Source organism: Megascapheus bottae, chromosome 25 (assembly GCF_031878675.1).
Source record: "Megascapheus bottae isolate mThoBot1 chromosome 25, mThoBot2.hap1, whole genome shotgun sequence".
Classification (NCBI taxonomy): Eukaryota; Metazoa; Chordata; class Mammalia; order Rodentia; family Geomyidae; genus Megascapheus; species Megascapheus bottae.
Window position 1 is genome coordinate 4,870,382 of NC_143533.1, and position 20,458 is coordinate 4,890,839.

The following is a 20,458-nucleotide window of genomic DNA, read 5'->3' on the forward strand; positions in this document are numbered from 1 at the left end:
GTCTGGTGGAGGGTTGGGTGGGAACGTCGGCATCATTTTTTCTCTCTCCCTCTTACAAAGACCATAGCCTGATCCTCAATCCAGGATTGTGAACCACTGAGGCTGAAATCTCACCTCAAGAAGGGGAAGATTGGCCAAGCTCATCTCCTGGTAGAGTGTTTACCAAAAAGTCTCAGTTCTAAATTAGGAGAACATTTATTCTCTCCCCTCTTCTAATCCCTTGCTTACTCGGAGCTCTTTGATGCCTCAGTCTGCCCTTCTTTTAACCCTTTGGCTCAGATGCTTCCTTTCACTCCTTTCTCCAGAAGGCAAGCAGCCTACCTCTACTTGCTTCATCCCAGGGCCCTACACAACGCTCCATCTAGCCAAACTGGTTTGAGTCAGCCACACCCCTTTCCCAGCTCCTGGGGCTCTTCAGATGGTGGCAGGCCACCCAACCCCAGCTCTGGGCGGGGCCTGGAGCCCCGAGTCTGCTCCTTCTCCACCCAAGCCAAATCAAACCTGAGGCTGGAGCCGAAACTCACAATCCCTCCAGGCCTATAGCCAGGTAAGAGCCCCTGTTCATGTTTATATTTTCTGACCTCAACCCCCTGGGCAATTCTATGGGTTTTCCCACTGCTTGATGTTTGTTTACTTCACCTGAGTTCTATCTTTTCCCCTGTAATTTTGTGGCATACACCTTTGCTTTCTGCTTGTCTGGCCTCTCTCCTGATCTATTTTTTGTTACTTGTATTTGGGGAACCATAGGTGGTTCCATTTTGTTTAGGCTTTAGGGGAATGGTTGGACATAAGGTTGGAGAGGGTTTTATAAAGGCCAGGGAAGTAGGATGAGAAATGAGTAGGGTATCATTATGCAAGTTTCTAGGTGGAGAATGAGGTCATTTGGACTCCTGTTAATCTGATTGTGTAGGTTAAAATGAAGGAGAGGAGGTGGAAAGGAGGCAACCCAGAAAATGAGATGCCAGCTTGAGGGAAATGAGGTCTTTTCTGATGTCCAGGTTCTTCAGCTGTTTAAAAGGGGAGAGAGGGGCTTAGATAGTATGCCTACTCCCCCTTCTTCCATTCTGTTCTTGGGATTGCTTATGTGTAAAGTGGCTGCTTTGAAGAAGTTTGCAAGATACAGGATCTTATTAAGCCCTCAGTACTCACGAGTCCTCTCAGGACTCTTAAGGGCGCTCTGAAATCCAGCTTAACATCTCTTGGTCTTGAGCCATGAGTGATGGTGCACAATCCAGCAATCCCAAGCCAAGCTAGGAGGATTGGAAGTTAAGGGCCAGCTTGGACTACATTGTAAGATGCTCTTCAGCGTTGAGCTTTTTTTCTGGTCTGAGTCATTAGAGGAATTCCCCAGTGAAACAGCATTCCTAAGAGTTGGGCTAAGCTACCTAGACAGCTCCTTTCAGAGGGGTGGAGTTACAGCAAGCCAGCTCAAGGGCTTATTGTTGGGCTTACAAGTGCCTTGACTATCGCCCACAGGTGATGGAGGACGAGGAGAAGGCAGTGGAGAGCTTGGTGAGCAACACAGAAGCTGCTCATTCTCCATCCCCCATCCGCTGTTGCTGGTTCCGCCTTCGCTGTTTGGCAGCCATTAGCATTATCTGTGGCTGCTCTTGCCTGGGAGTCATGGCTCTTGTGTTTGCCATCAAGGTGAGGAATACAATTCCTATGGGAACAGGGGGTGGGAATAAGGCAGTGGTTTTATCTGACCTATCTGTTGGTCAGACAGTAGGCTGTGGGCCTCATGCCAGAATAAGGTGTGATTACTGCCATCAAAGGACCATACATTGCCTAATGAAAGAGATGGCTATGATGATGGGTAATATTAATAGTTTGTCAGTAGCAGGAAGTATAGGGTACCTTGGGAGCCACGAGGGCATGTATGTGTGTGTACAAAGGTAGTAAAGCAGTTAGCTGACAAGTTGTTCTAGAGGAGGAAACAAAATAACCTTGGAAGATGCATGAAGTGAAAGGTCATTCCCAGTTTTTAAAAAAAAAAAATGGTGCATACAAAGACCTGGATTAGCTCAGTTATCCAACAAAACGCCAGAAGTGGAACTGTGGCTCAAGTGGTAGACTGACAGCTTCAAGTGGAAAAGCCAAGCAACGGCTGAAGGCCCTTAGTTCAAGCCCCCTTGCTGACACCAAAAAGGAAAGATCTATTCTCAAGGCCTCCCTTGGGATGAGTTGGTAGGGAACAAGGCGGAAGGTAGCCACGTAGCATTGAGAACAGTGTTAAGGAGGATTGAAGCATTGGTGACTGAGGGGGCATCACCTTCATAGGTTGCTTTTGTTTTTAGTTTGTGTGTGTTTGGAATTAAACGCACATCCTCACATGTTCTAGGAAATGCTCTACCACTGAGCATATGCCATCTGCACATATGATTTCTTAAAAATGCCAGTCCTCCGGCTTAAATGGGGAATGAGAGAATTAAACAGTACTGTCCAAGATAATCCCAACTATTTGTGATGCAGGACAGAAAGATTTCAGGTTTAAAGCCAGTGTAGGCTGGGAACTGTGGCTCATCCCTGTAATTCTAGCTACTTGGGAGGCTGAGATTTGAAAGGATCGTAGTTCAAAGCCAGTCCAAGCAGGAAAGTCCATGAGCTTCTTATCTCCAACCACCCAAATCTAAAAGTAGAGCTGTAGATCAAGTGGTAGAGTGCTAGCTTGCAGCAAAGAAAGCTAAGGAACAGTGCCAGGTCTCAAGACTGGCACAAAAACAAATTAGTCTGGGTTAATATATAAAAATTCTTTCTCAAAAACAAACCAAGGCTGGAGGATAACTCAAATAATAAATTCAAGGCCCTGAGTTCAGTCCCCAGTACAAAGGAAAGGGAGATACTTTTCAGGAGGGAGATGTAGTGAAGTAGTAGAAAGATTGCTAGGGATATAAGGAAGTGCTGGGTTCAGTCCCCAGCAGTACACATACACATACGCACAAATATGTGATCTTGTAACCTAACCAGGGCAACCTTGGAAAGTAAGTAGGGCAAAGATAGGTACCTTTAATTTGCATATCAGGTATGGAAGGCAGACTATAGAAAGGAAGGTAATATGTTAGAATGTAAGATTTTAAGTTGTAATGGATGGGGTAGTGGAGTGGGACTGTGGGTACTTTGGGGCAGAAGCAGGGAAGAACCTAACTAAGAACCTGCCCCCACAGGCAGAAGAGCGGCATAAGGCAGGCCGGTCGGAGGAGGCAGTGCACTGGGGGGCCAGGGCCCGGAAGCTCATCTTGGCTAGCTTTGCTGTCTGGCTTGCTGTCCTTGTTCTGGGTCCCCTGCTGCTGTGGCTGCTCTCCTATACCATCACTCAGGCTGAGTGACCTTGGGTAGCCTCTGTTGCGTGTCAGCTGAGACCTCCTGAATCCAGTTGGACTGTGCGGCATTGCTCAGTTCTGGTGACAGCTGTGGTCCTTCCTGGCTGGAAGGATGGTACCTGTCTCAAAGGCCTTTGAAAGAGCTCATCTAGCCCTTTATAAAAGAAAGGCAGCAGCTGAGACTGAGGAGAGGTCCATTTACTCTGTACTTCCAGTGCCCTTACCTTCTGTCTCCCCTGCCCCACTCCATCCTAGGGGCCTCCACCCAGATAAATGATTGAAGACCAGGCCTGATTTTATTAGAAGTTGTTTTATAATAAAAAAAAATAATAACCTTTTTTGGTGATAAAATGCTCCCGTCTAATTGCTTTTTTCTTACTTTTCTCTGGGTTTTTGGTGAGTCCGATGACATCTGAGCGACAACCTAAGCCTGTACCTGATTTCTAAGCCTCACATAATCAGGAGATCCAAGAGAAAGAGAGAATTTTGTTTCTTTGGGGAATTTCCCTCATTGGGGAAACCCTAGCTTCTTTGTATGTCAACAGAGACCTTGAGGTCAGAGAGGACAAAGAGTAACAGTATCAACTGCCAGGGTATGTTCTTAATAAAGCACTTTATATTCTTTCCTAACAACAACTCAGTAGTATGTACTATTTATACTAGAGACAGATTCATCAAGATCATTGAGCTAATAAAAGGTAGATACCAAGGGCCAGGAGTTTGGCCTAGTGGTAGAGTGCTTGTCTAGCATGCACAAAGACCCGGGTTCGATTCCTTGGTGCCACATACACAGAAAAAGCCGGAAGTAGTGCTGTGGCTCAAGTGGTAGAGTGCTGGCCTCAAGAAAGCCAAAGGACAGTGCTCAAGCCCTTAGTTGAAGTCCTAGAACTGGCAAAAAAAAAAAAAGAAAAGAAAAGGTAGATAACAGCTGAACATCAGTGGCTCACTCCTATAATCCTACCTACTCAGGAAACTGAGATCTGAGGATCCTGATGATCATAGTTCAAAGCCAGTCCAGGCAGGAAAGTCCATGAGACCCTTATCTCCAGTTAGTTCCAGAAAACTGGAAGTGACACTGTGGCTCAAAGTGGTAGTGTGCTAGCATTTAGCAAAACAGACTTAAGGACAGTTCCCTGGCTCTGAACTTTAAACCTCATGACTTAAAAAAAAAAAAGCATATACAAAATTGAACCTAGGCAGCTCGGTTCCAGATCTGAGAGGAAAGAAAGGGTTGGAGAACAGAAAACACAATATACAGTTAACACAAAGCCAGCATGTGAAATCATCAAAGAAGAAACTAATCAACTGGTCCAAAGCTTCTTTCATTCCTCCCTGCATCACCACTCGGTTCTTTTCACTCACAAGTAACTACCATTCTGACTTCTTACAGTGCAGTCTAATGTTGCCTGTATTTGAACCTTAAATAGATGGGATCACAGGGCCAGGAGTTTGGCCTAGTGGTAGAGTGCTTGCCTAGCTTGCATGAAGACCCGAGTTCGTTTCCTTGATACCACATGCATAGAAAAAGCTGGAAGTGGTGCTGTGTATCAAGTGGTAGAGCTCTAACCTTGAGAAAGTGCAAGGACAGTGCTTAGGCCCTGAGTTCACGCCCCAGGACTGGCAACAAAAAACAAAAAACGATTTTAGCCAGGTGTGGTTGCTCATGCCTGTAATCCTAGCTATAGGAGGCTGAGATCTGAGGATCAAGGTTCAAAGCCACCTCGGGCACAAAAGGACCTGAGACTCATCTCCAATTAACCTCTAGAAAAATGGGAATTGGGGCTGAGACTCAAAGGGTAGGGAGGTAGCCTTGAGCCGAAGAGCTCAGGGACAGTGCCCAGGCACTGTGTCATATTATTATTATTATTTTTTTTTTGCCAGTCCTGGGCTTGAGCTCAGGGCCTGAGCACTGTCCTTGGACTTTCCCAAGGCTAGAGCTCTACCACTTGAACCTCAGCACCACTTCCGGCTTTTTTCTATGTATGTGGTACCGAGGAATTGAACCCGGGTCTTCGTGCATGCTAGGCAAGCACTCTACCACTAGGCCAAACTCCCGGCTCCATACACATGTCATTTTTATAGTCATGCCTCTTAACAATGTTCACTATAGCTGTGGTTTTCAATATTATTTAATATTCATTACTTAAATATAGTCATTTCAGTTGGTGGGCTTTGGGGGTGTTTTCATTGTGGGGACATAACTCCTGCTGCTATGGGTATTTTTTTACATGCCTTTTGTATATGGAATAGAGTTCTGGTTATAGACATACACTCTGAAAAAAGAAAAGCGTGTGACTGCTGACTTCAGGTTCTAACATGTCTTGGTAAAGAAAGTGGGAGAGAATCCATTGGTGGCCTCAGAACTATAATTCTACAGTAATGGGTAGAAGCAGTACTCCGTATTCAGAATACCACTTTAAAAGTTTTTAATACCTGGGCTGGGTGTGGTGGCTCATGCCTGTAATCCTAGCTACTCAGGAGGCTGAGAGCTGAGGATCAAGGTTCAAAGCCAGCCCAGGCACAAAAGGACCTAAGTATCTCCAACTAACCTCTAGAAAACAGGAAGTGAAGTGAGGCTGGGCTCTTGGGTAAGACCAGTAGACTTGAGCTGAAGAGCTCAGGGACTGCACCCAGACCCAGGGGTAGGGCAGTAGCCTTGAGCTGAAGAGCTCAAGAGCAGGGCCCAGGCAGTGTTCAAGCCCCATGATCCACAAAAAAAAAGTTCTTAATACCTGGGCTAATTTCACTGGCATGACATACTACCCAGGCATCAGTATCCTCAGATCTCAGCCTCTGGAGTGGCTAGGATTACAAGCATGAGCTACCAGGGCCTGTTTCAAGGCTATCTTATAATTGCACTGCCTGACCTACAACCTACAGCTTCACTTTCTAGCTTTTTTTTTCCTGTTTGGGCTCTGAGCCACAGTCCTCAGATCTCAACCTCCTGATTAGCTAGAATTAAAGGTTTGAGACACCAGTGCACTGTTTGTACCTGATTTACACCAATGGAAAACCCTTAAGACATTAGTTTTTTTTTCTGTTCCTTTAAAAAAAAACCTCATTCTTCAATTTTCTGATATAAATTGTTCTAGACTTGTCTGATTGCTGTTACTTCTGGGCTCTTTAAGAAGCAAAACAAAAATTATTCTAAATATTTTCAATCATTGCTCTAATACTATGCACAGAAATCTTCCACTGTCATCCCCATTCCAGATATTCCAGATTTCCAGAGTAGTAACTTCACAGCCTTAATATGTTCAGCCTGATAAATTTCAGAACCCCAATAGGACAAATTTACTTAGTAACTTCAGAAATTTGCAACTCTTATGTCCTTAGCCTGGTAAAACAATCCATTAAAAGTTCCTTGGGGTCTGGGAATGTAGCCACATGGGAGAATGCACACCTAGCATGCACAAAGCAAAAAAAAAAAAGTCCCTGTATGTGGCTGTGATTCCAAAGTGCTGTAAGAATTGTTGAAAGATGAAATTCATTCTTTTCCTCCAGAAGGAGTCCTTTTTCATTGCTGTTAGCCTAGGCCTTAGACATTCAACAAGTATTTGTTGAGTATGTATGATTATCGGGAGTGAGCTGGCTGGGAAAGTAATTCCGGGAAGATTCTCTCAACCTCGTGTGTTATAACAGAGTTTCCAAGAGCCTTTGGGAGGGGTAGAAGTGTAATTCCCCGGTGGGCTCCTGCCGCAGGACCAGAAGCTCTCCTGACCATCTGAATTCCGCGCCAGAAGACCAAAGGGGACTAAGATGCATATGAGCGTTTCAACAGCTAGAGTCCTTCCCACGAAGAGAGCATTTTGGACTAAGCATTTAATGGTAACGAGAGACACGTTCGGATCAAGCTGGGGAGGGCTGCCAGGTGGAGCGGAACGTCCTGACCCAGACTCAGACACTTCCGGTTAAACCTAACTTCCGGGTCCCATCAGGCCGCTGAGGACATTTGACGGCAAGCCCCGCCCTCCGCAGCAGAGGGTGGGCCAGATCAGAGAGTCTTCCCCCCTCTCCCCCCCACCCCACCCCCGGTGACGCCGCCGGCTCCAGCCCGAGGACTTCCAGTTTCCAATTGGCCCTCCAGTTTCCAATCCGAAGCGTGTCTGAACCTTAGTCTTCCCACTGCGCCGCCCATTGGCTGTTACGGTGAGGGCGGAGCCTCAGGTCGTCCGGGGTACCGCCGTGGGGAAAGCCAAGGATTAAAACGCGGCCCGGAAGCTAAGGGGGCTTCATCTTAGACCCCTGTCTTGTCTGCTGCCCCCGCGGGTGAGTCTGCGCGAGACCCTGCACCCCCCCACCCCATCGATCTCCAAGTGCGCCTGCGCGGCAACAGCCACTCGCCCTTGTGCCATTTCCCCCTTCTTCCTGGCCGCCTTCTCCCCTCCCTCCCCCCGCCCCCCTCCCCGCCCTGTCACCTCTCCTGTCCCTTAGGCCCTTCCTTGGGGTCTTCCCAGCCCGATCCTCCCCCTGCCCCGCCCCTGTCCCCCCAGGACCCTGGCGCCCCAGCCGCAGGGACTGCGCCTCCGGGAGCCGCGATGTGCGTCCTCTCAGAACCTGTGGGCTTCCCTCCCCTCACTGCCCTCGGTTTCCTCCTCGCAGAACGCCTCATTCAGAATGACGCTGGACGTGGGTCCGGAGGATGAACTGCCCGACTGGGCCGCCGCCAAGGAGTTTTACCAAAAGTACGACCCGAAGGATGTCATTGGCAGGTGAGCCGCAGCCAGGAACACGAGGGTCCTGAGAGGTTGGGTCCAAGCCAGGATGCACACAGTTCCATCTGAGGGCTGGATAGATGGGAAAGGTCCAGTGGTCGGTGGGGAACCTTTGGTAACTAGACTGGTATGATGAGTTAATCCTCATTCTCCCTTCCTCACGAATTCATTCATTTATATATTCAGCAAATGTGTCTGAAGCACCCCATTGTGGACCAGACAGAAGCTAAGCTCAAGAATTGGAATAAAATATATGTTCAGTTCTCTAAATGAAGTAGCTGAAATAGGGTATCAAGCAAGATACCTGGGCTCCTGAATGACTCATGCCTATAATCCTAGCTACTCTGGAGGCTGAGATCTGCTGATTAAGATTTTAGATAGCCGCAGGCAGAAATGTCATGTGAGACTCTTATCTCCAGTTAACCGCCAAAAAAAAAAAAAATGCTGTAAGTGTAGGGTAGTTATGGCTTTAGTAGCAAAGTGCTAACCTTGAACAAAAAAGCTCAGGGAACTGGGCACACTCCTGTAATCCCACCTACTTGGGAACCTAGCTGGAAGCCAGACTGGTCTGGCTTTTTTTTCCCCCCCTCTGTCTATTGTGGGGCTTGAACTGTGGGCCTGGGTTGTCCCTTAGCTTTTACACTCAAGGCTAGCACTCTGCCACTTCTGGCTTTTTGCTAGTTAATTGAAGATTATTGTCTCCTAGACTTAACTGCCCAGGGTAGCTTTGAATCTTTTTTTTTTTTTTTTTTTTGCCAGTCCTGAACTCAGGGCCTGAGTTCTATCATTGGGCTTTTTTTTTTTTTACCTCAAGGCTAGTGGTCTGCCATAGCACCACTTCCAGCTTTTTTCTTTTTTCTTTTTTTTTTTAAGTTATTTGTTTATTTATTTTGCCAGTCCTGGGCTTGAGCTCAGGGCCTGAGCACTGTCCTTGGACTTTCTCAAGGCTAGAGCTCTACCACTTGAGCCTCAGCACCACTTCTGGCTTTTTTCTATGTATGTGGTACGGAGGAATCGAACCCGGGTCTTCATGCATGCTATAGGAGCACTCTACCACTAGGCCAAACTCCCGGCCCCTTTTCTCTATGTATGTGGTACTGAGGAATCAAACCCATGTCTTTGTGCATGCTAGGCAAGCATTCTACCAAACTCTAGGCCAAACTCCCTGCCCTAGCTTTGACTCTTGAGCCTTAGATCTTAGCCTCCTCCGGAGTAGCTAGGATTACACGTATGAACCTTCAATGGGCTTTTTTTATTGATGCCTTTCAAGATAATCTTGGTCATATTTCAGAGTGAACTAGCCTAGTGACTATATGTCATTGGGTCAGTCAGTAGCGAATTTGGGGCTGAACTAAGATCTAATTCTCAACTTTGGCCTTCCAGCTACCAATGACTCCATGTCTCCATAGTTCCTTCTACTCTTTTTTTTTTTGGGCCAGTCCTGGGCTTGAGCTCAGGGACTGAGCACTGTCCTTGGGATTTTTCAAGGCTAGAGCTCTACCACTTGAGCCTCAGCACCACTTCCGGCTTTTTCCTATGTATGTGGTACGGAGGAATCGAACCCAGGTCTTCATGCCTGCTAGGCAGGCATTCTACCACTAGGCCAAACTCCCGGCCGTTCCTTCTACTCTTGAAATATTGTTGGGAGCTCTGGCATTTTGATGTAGTGATCAGAGAAATATGAATGAAATATGGACACAGGTGGTTTCCCTTCCCTTCTTGAGGCTCCATGTAGAAAGGCCTTGCTTAGGTTTACCCATTGAGGGAGTAGATAAACCTACATTCTAACCCAGAACTTCTATTGGATTAGGCAGGTGTCTGAACTATGAAGCTGTTATAGGCTTAAGTGAGCATTTCTGGTGGTTCCTTGTCCAGAGTCTTGAGAATCTGGTGCAGAGAGCATGAGGCTTCTGAGGCTGTGATCTGAGCACCACAAAGACCCTGACTTGTCCTGTGGTCTGATTCTGGCAGAGGAGTGAGCTCTGTGGTCCGTCGTTGCGTTCATCGAGCCACTGGTAATGAGTTTGCAGTGAAGATCATGGAGGTGACTGCTGAGCGGCTGAGTCCCGAGCAACTGGAGGAGGTGCGGGAAGCCACACGGCGAGAGACACACATCCTTCGCCAGGTCGCTGGCCACCCCCACATCAGTGAGGCTGCATCCCCTGTTCTTGCTGACAGCCCCACTATCTACTGGCCCTGCTCCCAGCTCACACCCTCAGTGTTGCCTCCAGGCCTTTCCATCTCTCCTCCTGGCATTGTGCCACCTCCCAAGAGGGTGGCCAGTCTTTGGGTTCCCCACTTCCCTCCTTCCTGCCCAGTCATAGCCCATTGCTGCTTTAGGGTGGAAATTCTCCTGGAATATGTATCTCGCCTCCATCTGTCTCTACCTTTCTGCCTCTTTCCCCAGTCACTCTCATCGATTCCTACGAGTCCTCTAGCTTCATGTTCCTGGTGTTTGACTTGTGAGTATCTCCTAGCCCCGTCTGAAAAACCTCCTCCCCACCTCCATATATGGTTCCAGCCCTACAGCTCAGTGGATTGGAGACCACTGTGCTCAAACCCTCCCTTTCTGTTCTGGGCAGAGACCCTGCCTCCCTGCCAGTGCATGGCCCTCTAAAAGTGCCTTCAGTTAGTTTATAGAAATGATTCTCTGCCAAGTCTCAGAAGTAGTCCCATTAACCATCTTACAATTTTGTGAAATGATAATGCTGTTTTGATGATTGAATCAGTTGGCTTTTATTATTATTGTTTTTGTTTTGTTTTATTTTGTCTGTCATGGGGCTTGAACTCACGGTCTGGGCACTGTACCTGAGCTTTTGCACTCAAGGCTAGAACTTTCAACCACAGTGCCACTTCTGGTGGTTAACTGAAGATTAGTCTCATGGACTTTTCTGCCTGCCTGGTTTGGGTTCAAACCATGAGCCTCCCAAATCTCAGCCTCCTGTGTGGCTAGGATTACAGACATGAGCCACTGGTGCCCAGCTAGGAGTTACAATTATAACTTCAGTTATAACTGGGAGTAGGACTTGAACTTTGGGCCTGGGTACTGTCCCTAAACCGCTTCCTGCCCGGCTAGCTTCAAACAGCAATCCTCAGATCTCAGCCTCCTGAGTAGCTAGGATTACAGGCGTGAGCCACCTGTGCTCAGCTATAACCTCAATTTTAGAGATACAATAAATAACTAAGCAGCATTTCAAAATAAAGTTCTATATTTTGATAGCAACTGTGTTCTTGGCTTATATGACCAAAAGGTCTACTTTTAAGAGACTTTTTCAGGTACAGCTATTCTCAGATAATAAGAACCTGCTATGAATTATTGTCATGAATCACTTCTTGCTAGAGTAACCTCATCATAACATCATGTATACTGTGACTATTCCGTCAACTCAACAGCCAAATTGTCCCTGGAATCCATTTTACTCTTTTTTTTCATATATTTTTTATTGTATGTAATAGAGGGATTACAGTTATGGAATCCATTTTACTCTTGAAGTGCTTTTTCTTTTTTTTTTTTTTTTCTTTCGGTGTTGGTCCTGGGGCTTGAATTCAGGGCTTGAGCACTGCCCTGTAGCTTTTTTTCACTCAAGATTAGTGTGGTGCTCTTCAATTTGAGCCATAGCTCTACTTCTGGCTTTTTGGTGGTTAATTAAGAGATAACAGCTTCAGCCGGGAGTTTGGCCTAGTGGTAGAGTGCTTGGCTAGCATGCACGAAGGCCTGGGTTCAGTTCCTTGGTACCACATACATAGAAAAAAGCCGGAAGTGGTGCTAAGACTCAAGTGGTAGAGATCTAGCCTTGAGAAAGTCCAAGGACAGTGCTCAGGTCCTGAGCTCAAGCCTAGGACTGGCAAAAAAAAAAAGAAAAGAAAGAAAGAAAGAGATAACAGCTTCATAGACTTTTCTACCCAGGCTGGCTTTGGACCTCAATCTTCAGATCTTTACCTCAGAGAAGGCAGAATTAAAAGCAAGAGCCAGAAGTGCCTAGCCAGAGTGCTCTCTCTGTCTGTGAGTGCTCCCCAGAGAAATCTCTTGGCAGTGGCCTTTCTGTGATGTTTTCTGGGTGTACTGGCTTACTGTCTGAGCACCTCTGTGGGGGTGCAACTTCTCCTGTGCCCCTCCTGTTCCTTAGGATGCGGAAGGGAGAGCTGTTTGACTATCTCACAGAGAAGGTGGCTCTCTCAGAAAAGGAAACCAGGTAATGGCAGAACCTACAGTCCCAGGGAGGAGTTGGGGATAAGAGTCAGGGTGGGCAAAGCTGAGGCGATTACATCTCCCCCAGGTCCATCATGAGGTCTCTGCTGGAAGCAGTGAGCTTTCTCCATGCCAACAACATTGTGCACCGAGACCTGAAGCCTGAGAACATTCTCCTAGACAACAATATGCAGATCCGGGTTTCAGACTTTGGGTTCTCCTGCCACTTGGAACCTGGCGAGAAGCTTCGAGGTGAGGGTCTTGGTGCCCTAAAGAAGCTGGGGAGGGATCAAAACTTAGGCCTGAAGTTGTTTGGCTGGATTTGAGCACTGAGTCCCAAATACCTTTTGGATTCAAAGCCTTTTGTGCAATTCACTACAGGCCATTGGCTGGCCTGGGAGGATGGAGTCAGATGGGCATCAGCTGGCAGAGCTCACTGATTGAACCTAAGGGAGATACAGAGGAGGGGCCTCTAGGGCTGAACCTCATCCCAGGAAAGAGGGATCAACAGCATATTTGGGGTCTGCATAAGACCACAGCATGCCTCTTCAGTGCTGTGAGGACCCTAAGAATGTGTCACTTCCCACTTGGGAGCTAGAGACTCAGCCTCATCTAAGGTTAAGGCAAGAAGTGGTTCCAGGGCAAAATGGGAAATCTGAGCAAAGCTTAACTGTGAGAATCCTATGAGATTTTTTTGTTTGTTTTGTTTTGTTTTGGTTGTCTAGTTTGGACTCTGGGCCTGGGCGCTGTCCCTGAGCTCTTCAGGCTCAAGGCTACAGCCCTACCCCTTGAGCCTCAGTTCCACTTCCTGTGTTTAGTGCCTGGGATGGCTTTGAACCTTACTCTTCAGATCTCAGCCTCCTGAGTAGCTAGGATTACAGGCGGGAGCCAGTGCATCGGGCTACACTCTGTTTCTATATGTCTTCTCAATAACACATGGAGATAAAATTTGTGTCTTTATAGATGTGTCTTCTTTTAAAGGTGTAAGATGACTTGTCCAGTCATTCTGCCAGAATTTGAATTTAAGCATTCTGAATTGAACTCCTGCTTTTAATCTGTGGACTCACGATTGCTATGCTTTTTATTTCTCTCTGGGCTCCACGTACATTTTCCTCCTTATAGAATCATCTCTGCTTTGCCTTCTCCACTGCCTGCCTTGGTATAAGTGATTGTAGTCCCCTCTGCTTTATGTTCTGCTTCCTTCTTGACACACATTTTGTTTGCTTTTTAGAAGACAGTGAACTCAATAAGAGCACCTTTACTTTTGTGTCTATTAGAATACTTGGTCCATTCAATAAATATTTGGTGTGGGCATAAAATTCTCAGAAGTGTAATCCCTTTCCCAAGAAAGGCATTTTCAATTTAGTCCTGTTAATATCTCTTGAAAATGTGTCCTGGGACAAATTAGAAATTACTAGAATGAATGAATTGGTGCTTTGAAGAGATAGAGGAAACTAAAACAGTCTTCAATCAGGTCATAGAAAGGTCAGGGTTGAGCTGGGTGCTGTGGCTCATGCCTGTAATCCTACCTACTCAGGAGGCTGAGATCTGAGGATCAATGTTCAGAGCCAGCCCAGGCACTACAAAGCTCGGGAGACTTTTCTCCAATTAATCACCAGAAAACCAGAAGTGGTGTTGTGGCTCCAGGAGTAGGGTGGTAGCCTTGAGCTGAAGAGCTCAGGGACAGCGCCCAGGCCGAGTTCCAGCCCTATGACCTACCAAAAAAAAAAAAAAAAAAAAAAAAAAAAAAAAGGAAGCAAGCAAGCTAGCTAGCTCAGAGCTTTATGAGTCTAGGCTTCATCCTGATACTCGGATGGGGAATCTGAATGTGAATCAGGGCAGGGTTTGGATTGTTTTTGTCAGTCGTGGGGCTTGAACTTGGGGCCTGATGCTGCCCCTGAACTCCTTTTGCTCAAGGGTAGTGCTCTAATACACTGCTTCTAGTTTTCTGGTGGTTAATTGGTGATGAGAGTCTCATGGGCTTTCCTGCCTGGGCTAGCTTCAAACCAAGATCCTCATATCTCAGCCTTCTGAGTAGTTATTAGCATTACAGGCATGAACTACTAGTACCCAGTTGGAAGAGGATTTTAAACAAGGCCTTACTTAGTGTGTGTGTGTGTGTGTGTGTGTGTGTGTGTGTGTGTGTGTGTGTGTAGAGAGAGGGAGAGAGAGAGAGAGAGAGAGAGGGAGAGAGAGAGGGAGAGAGAGGGGGAGAGAGAGGGGGGGGTTATGGGGCTTGAACTCAGCCTGGGCACTGTCCCTGAGCTCTTCAGCTCAAGACCACCACCTTACCCTTGAGCTAAGCCCAACTTCCCATTTTCTAGAGGTTAATAGCAGATAAGAATTTCCAGTCATTTTGTGCCCAGGCTCGCTTTGAACCTTGATCCTCAAATCTCAGCCTCCTGAATGAAGTCCCATATTTCCATTTAGTTCTTCCATATTATATGGCAGAATGGAATGGAAAACAATAAAATTGATATATATATATATATATATATATATATATATATCATGGAGAAAGAGAGAGAGAGAGAGAGAGAGAGAGAGAGAGAGAGAGAGAGAGAGAGAGAGAGAGAGAAAGAAATGGTATCAGAAGAAGGAGCTTGCTTGACTGCAAAGATCTTAAGGACCAGGTTTTCCTAGGAAGTCCACCAGGGGGCAGTAGTCAGTATTTGGGTTATTTTACAATAGTGGCTAGTTCAGAGGCTTTGCAGGACCTATATAGGAGCAGAATTGTAACACTGGGTGCAGCGGTGTTGAGGAAGCTCCGGCAGAGATCTGGCTGTAAGGGTTCTGGAGGAAGTCGGTTGAATCCCCTCAGTCTGCTCTCTCCCCCAGAGTTGTGTGGAACCCCAGGGTACCTAGCACCAGAGATCCTTAAATGCTCCATGGATGAGACCCACCCAGGCTACGGCAAAGAAGTTGACCTGTGAGTTTCTGGCCTCCCTCTCCCTCCTCTTTATGTACTATCCTTTACATTTGCCTGTGACCTAAACTTACCTAATCCTGGTCTCTTTCTCAGCTGGGCCTGTGGGGTCATCTTGTTCACACTCCTGGCTGGCTCACCACCATTCTGGCACCGGCGCCAAATCGTGATGTTACGTATGATCATGGAGGGCCAGTACCAGTTTAGTTCACCCGAGTGGGATGATCGTTCCAACACCGTCAAAGACCTGGTGAGCTGGGACCATAAGAGGTCCCTGGGGAAGGCCCAAGATCTGCCCCTCATGCTCTGGGGTTTCCCCTAGATCTCTAGGCTACTACAGGTGGATCCTGAGGAGCGCCTGACAGCTGAGCAGGCCCTACAGCATCCTTTCTTTGAACGCTGTGAAGGCAGCCAAATCTGGAACCTCACACCTCACCAGCGGTTCCGGGTAAGCCTGAGAGTGGCAGATTTACACCTGCCTACCCTGTCAACTTCCCTGAGCTGGCCGTTCCACGGAGCTCACACCGCCTCCCTTCTCAGGTGGCAGTGTGGACAGTGCTAGCTGCTGGACGAGTAGCCTTAAGCACCCAGCGTGTACGACCCCTGACCAAGAGCGCACTACTGAGAGACCCCTATGCACTGCGTTCAGTGCGCCGCCTCATTGACAACTGTGCCTTCCGGCTCTATGGGCACTGGGTGAAGAAGGGTGAGCAGCAGAACCGGGCAGCCCTCTTTCAACACCGGCCCCCTGCACCCTTTCCCCTCATGGGGGCTGAAGAGGAAGGGGACTCCAATGCTGTCGCCGAAGATGAGGCTGCACTGGTGTTGGGCTAGAACCTCAGCCATGAGACGTCTCAGGAAGCAGGACTCTCTGAAAGGGAAGTGTCTCAAGGTCTGGCCTCAGAACCCCCCTTGCCTAGCTAGGCCCCCCACTGAGGGAAACCACCCTGTACACCTATCCCCACAGGCCATGGCTTGCAGAGCAGAGCTAGGGTGGAAAGGAGCCACTCAGAATACCATGCTTGGCCTTGTCAGTACTGCGTCTGAAATAAAATCTGCTACATGCCAGGGAAAGCGAGTGTCCCACATCTGCTCCCTAGTGGTTTGCTGTCTGCTCTCTTTCCTGTCTTCCGCAGTGAAGCCAAGAAGAAGATTGCTCAGGAGGGAGGCTGTGGATTGGAGGACTCTGATCCAGGGTTTTATTGGTGAAAATGCTGAGCGTTACTTAGTCTTGTTCTTGCCTTTGCTTGGTGGTAGCTGTGTGGGCCGCTCCAGTGCATTCATCTTGCTGTTGAGCCTCTCCTCACAGGCCTTCAGCTGCTCTTCCATCAGGTGCTGAAGCTGTCCCACCTCCTTATTCAGCTGGGTCTTGATGTAAGTTTGGAGGGTACTGACCTTGCCTGCAGGGGTGGAGGAGAAGTAACACGTAGGGGATAAGGCATTTGTCCCTAGCTGTGGATAAACAACCCCACAGGCTACATAGGAAAAAACGATTGCTTCAGTTTAGGAAATGTCAGCCAAGCCCTTCTGTGAGCCACAGTTGGGCACAATGGCCGTTGGACTTTTGGAATCAAATTCTAGAAAGCATCACAGTACCACTCCTTGTAGCATCAGCTGCTTCCAGGAGGATCAGCTCCTGCTCCTGATAGCTTAATTGCTACCTGGCTAGCTAGCTGGGCACAGGCAGGGTAGTGATCTCTGTACCTTCGTTTCCATATGTAAAATGTGAAAAGCTATGGCATCTAGCATGTAGGATTTGGTTCACGGTGTTGTCAGAGCTCTGCTAGCTGTGACTGTCAATAGTGTCCTATTCATTCTCTTCCTGAAGCCACCTCTTCTTCCCTACCCTCTCCCTGAAACAACTACTCTTATCTGTTTGTCAGTGTGGACTTCTACATTAGGAATCACACATGGCACTAAAACTCAAGGGCTGAGGGGGTGCAAATCCATCCTTTCCCATGGCTGTGAAAGGGGCACCCTGACCCCCTTCTACCCTCAGATACTCACCTGTCTTTTGCTCTAGCTCTGCTTCTTCTTCTGGTTCTTCCCCTTCTGGGATAACTGACTCTTCCTCTAGTTCGTTGATGCCTTCTTTCACTGTAAGCCAGAAACAGGAGGAGTCATTGATTCCCCAAACTATGGCCTAGCCCCTGCTCTGCTACTATGCTACACATCTTACCTTCTGTCCAGGGCTTGGGTGGCTCTAGCCCCATGTAAGTCAAAGATAGATCCAGCCGCACCTGGGTAGAGACAGGAAAAAGGAGGCTGAGAGAAAGGCATCTGCCCCGAGGGAAAGGGAAAGATGGAGACAGCCTCTGACAAGCCCATTGCCAGTACCTGGGGTGTGAAGACATATTTGTAGAGCTTGAAGTGGCGGAAGTAGGTATTGACCACGTAGTCAGCCAGGGCCAGCAGCTGTTCCTCCTTGAAGAGGTCAATGCTGAAGGGGGGGCGCTGTGTAAGGACTAGGAGTTAGAGTGTTAATGGCTTCTTGAAGCCTGGCCCTTTCTCCAAGAGCCCAGCTATCTAGGAACAGGGAGATGGATGGCCTTCACAGAAGCATGATGAGCAGGAAGTTGGGTTAGACCCTGTCTGGGAAAGGGTGATGGGTACTCCAGGGTACTGACCCTGACTCCATGGCAAAAAAGCACACTGGTAAAGTAGCGGTAGCATTCCTCCACGTTGCCCAAAGGGGTTGCTGGTAGGGAAAGCAAGGTACAGCTGTGAGTTCTTTCCCCTCTTTATCCCTTCATCTCTTACCACTTAATGGAGTATGAGCTTCAGTGGTGGACATAGCTAGTCTTAAAGACTGGCTTTTTCCCTTAAACTCACTTAACTAACCCTTACTACATACTGTTTGAAGCGCTCAACAACACAAAGTTTTGTTTTTTATTTTATTTTATTTTTTTCCAGTCCTGGGGACTGAACTCAGGGCCAGAGCACTGTCCTTGGGATTTCCTTAAGGTCAGTGCTCTACCACTTGAGCCACAGCACCACTTCTGGCTTTTCTATGTATGTGGTACCGAGGAATCAACCTTGGGTCTTTGTGCATGCTTGGCAAACACTCTGCTACTAGGCTATACTCCCAGCCCAGTCTTATGTTTACAAAGCTTAGACTCTAATGGAATGATAAACCAGGGAATAAAATTTCAGCTATGATTAAACATCTTCAATCAGAAAAACATAAAAAAAAACCTTTTATTGAGCACAATGGCATACACTTACATATTTCTCAGAACAGTCCCAGAAAATTAATGCTGTGTAACTTATTGATAAGGAAACAGGATTTCAAAAGCAGTAACTGGCATGTAATAATACTCATAATGGTGGGAAAAGATGCAAGGTGATAATTTCCCTACTTCTGCCCATGGTCATTTGCGCCAGCTCAGTCTGGAACTCAAACTTTCTGGTAGCCACCTCCCTCTCACCAACACAGGCCTTGTGAAGATCTTGGAGCATGGCACAAGCCGCTGACATCTGCTCTAGTGAGAAGCCACGCTGTCGGCAGAAGATGAGTGCATGGGTAAAGAGATCCAGGGTGATGGCATCCCTCAGGCTCTGTTCAGAACTGCCAAGCCCCAGGAGCTCAGCCAGTACCCTTGGGAGGGAAAGAAAGGAATAACAATAGAGCTCATCACCCTACATTCACCACATCTTCCCTCCCTAATAGCTCTTCCCCACTCCCTATCTCATCCCATACTCCCTCATCTCCTCCACTGTGGCTGTCTTCTCCAGTCTTTGCATGGAATGAAAATCCAGATATTTCCTGGCAGATGAAAAGGAGAAACTAAGCATTGATGGCTAGTACACATTAGTTTCACAATAGGACTGTCTGGTTACTTAGACCCATCAGAATGGAAATCAAGAAGTTCAAAGTTTTAAGATTGAGCTCTTTGATAACACACTGTTACTTTTGGCAAGTCAGTAGCTCTCTGGGCTTCATTTTCTTTGCAAATGAAGGATGTGGCCTAGATGAGCACTAAGAATTCCATTTATAAAGCCAAAGCTAAGAAATGAGTTACTGTCCACCAATTTTGCTGTATGAACCTGGTGAAATCTCTACTGCGGCCTCAGTACCCCCATGTGTACAATTCTATCATTTACACTCTCAGTCCTTATCTGTCTTCTCACTTGAGACTGAGAGGAGTCTGGAAAAATGTCAAATTGCATCGATGAGCCTTAGTCTCATCTGTAAATTGGCTGCTGGGGAGGACTGGTGGGTGGTCACTAAAGGAACAATACATGTATGAAGTGTAATTGTTCCCCAAGGTTCTTCACACTCACCACATGCAGATCCCAGGCTGGGGCAGCGGTGGCTGTGGAAAGAAGGGAGACTGATTGAGGTACTTGGCTCCTATGGGTTGTGAAGTTCCAGTGGAGCTGGGCACTATAGGGTGTGTTCTCATTTCTGGAACTGGGTTTCACAGGCCCTAACTATTATTTATAGCATATTGATCGGATTCCCCCCCTTCATTTTACCACAGTGGTGGGGGAAAGGTCCCGAATGTTAGTGTAATGAAGTGGCACTTTTTGTTGATGTTGTTTTGATGCCAGTCCAGGCTTGGGGCTTGAACTAAGGGCCAGTACGCTGCCCCTGGGCGTTTTCGCTCAAGACTAGCGATCTACTATTTGAGCCACGGGTTCATTTCTGTCATTTTTCCGGTAAAGGGGAATCTCACAGGCTTTCCTGTGAGTAGCTAGGATTAGAGGCGAGAGGCCACAGGGAGCCAGGCCAACATTCACAAACGGATCCTAGTGTCCTGCTCTCACCGGGAACAAGTTGGCCGAGGGGTCTTCCATTCCCATCGAGGTGGAGACCGCGGTGGTCGAATCGGTCCTTATCCCCGTTCTGTTCCGCGAGGTCAAACCACTCAGTGAGCTACGACGCTTCTCTAGTTCCCGCTGCAGGTCAGAGAGGTGTTCAGACTCCGACGGCACCCTCGCTCCTAGGATGTGGCTGGACTTTGAGCTAATCATCTCTTCCTCGGGGCAGAGAGACTACAAACTCCTGGAGCTAGGTTTGGGGTACCGATCTCCCGCAGCGACTGCCGAGACCTGGCAGCCTGCGAGTCTACAGCCAATCAGTGCGGCCGCGGGGGTGAACGCAGCCAATAGGCGGCGGGGGCATCTTACCGCCCTCCTCCGTTCGTTGTTTGGGAAGGAAAAAGGAAAGGCAGAGGAAGGTAGCGATTTCGGACTCACTCCAATCAAGGGAGAAGATTCGTGCATGCAGTAATAAAGATGCAAAGACCCACCTGGGTGCCTGCTTGAAAGGTGTTTAAGGTGGGAAAGCGGAGTGTGGTGGCGG

General features: G+C 47.6%; 2 protein-coding genes across 5 annotated transcripts; one reads left to right on the forward strand and one right to left on the reverse strand.

Annotated features, from left to right (window-relative positions):
* The first annotated feature begins 64 nt into the window (after window positions 1-64).
* On the forward strand, window positions 65-16,238 carry LOC150046233 (phosphorylase b kinase gamma catalytic chain, liver/testis isoform). Of its 4 annotated transcripts, XM_090358038.1 has the most exons (12): window positions 65-547; window positions 1,477-1,647; window positions 2,817-2,822; window positions 7,923-8,032; window positions 10,007-10,182; window positions 10,443-10,497; window positions 12,163-12,228; window positions 12,313-12,476; window positions 15,063-15,153; window positions 15,247-15,400; window positions 15,473-15,598; window positions 15,691-16,238. In XM_090358038.1, exons 2-12 carry the CDS (start codon window positions 1,480-1,482, stop codon window positions 15,982-15,984), a joined length of 1,410 nt encoding a protein of 469 aa, XP_090214164.1. In that variant the 5' UTR covers window positions 65-547; window positions 1,477-1,479; the 3' UTR covers window positions 15,985-16,238. The 4 variants fall into 4 exon arrangements, 3 of the variants coding, with proteins under 3 accessions (XP_090214164.1, XP_090214163.1, XP_090214161.1); XM_090358035.1 differs by lacking the exons at window positions 65-547; window positions 1,477-1,647; window positions 2,817-2,822 and adding an exon at window positions 7,478-7,589; XR_016539650.1 differs by lacking the exons at window positions 2,817-2,822; window positions 7,923-8,032; window positions 10,007-10,182; ... (5 more) ...; window positions 15,473-15,598; window positions 15,691-16,238 and adding exons at window positions 3,165-3,913; window positions 7,023-7,335.
* Window positions 16,239-16,320: 82 nt separating this feature from the next.
* On the reverse strand, window positions 16,321-20,376 carry Cfap119 (cilia and flagella associated protein 119). Its single transcript, XM_090358039.1, has 9 exons — window positions 19,921-20,376; window positions 19,435-19,466; window positions 18,851-18,916; window positions 18,579-18,748; window positions 17,778-17,848; window positions 17,488-17,604; window positions 17,330-17,390; window positions 17,158-17,247; window positions 16,321-16,550 (listed from the first exon to the last, which is right to left on the reverse strand). Exons 1-9 carry the CDS (start codon window positions 20,125-20,127, stop codon window positions 16,372-16,374), a joined length of 993 nt encoding a protein of 330 aa, XP_090214165.1. The 5' UTR covers window positions 20,128-20,376; the 3' UTR covers window positions 16,321-16,371.
* Between the last annotated feature and the right edge of the window lie 82 nt (window positions 20,377-20,458).

Coding starts and splice junctions, on each gene's coding strand:
- LOC150046233 (XM_090358038.1), top strand. CDS start 1,480: ATGGAGGACGAGGAGAAGGCAGTGGAGAGCTTGGTGAGCAACACAGAA. Junction 10,498..12,162: donor ATGTTCCTGGTGTTTGACTT/GTGAGTATCTCC, acceptor CCTGTTCCTTAG/GATGCGGAAGGGAGAGCTGT. Junction 15,599..15,690: donor CACCTCACCAGCGGTTCCGG/GTAAGCCTGAGA, acceptor CTCCCTTCTCAG/GTGGCAGTGTGGACAGTGCT.
- Cfap119 (XM_090358039.1), bottom strand. CDS start 20,127: ATGATTAGCTCAAAGTCCAGCCACATCCTAGGAGCGAGGGTGCCGTCG. Junction 17,391..17,487: donor AATATGTCTTCACACCCCAG/GTACTGGCAATG, acceptor GTCTCTACCCAG/GTGCGGCTGGATCTATCTTT. Junction 16,551..17,157: donor AGAGCTAGAGCAAAAGACAG/GTGAGTATCTGA, acceptor CCACCCCTGCAG/GCAAGGTCAGTACCCTCCAA.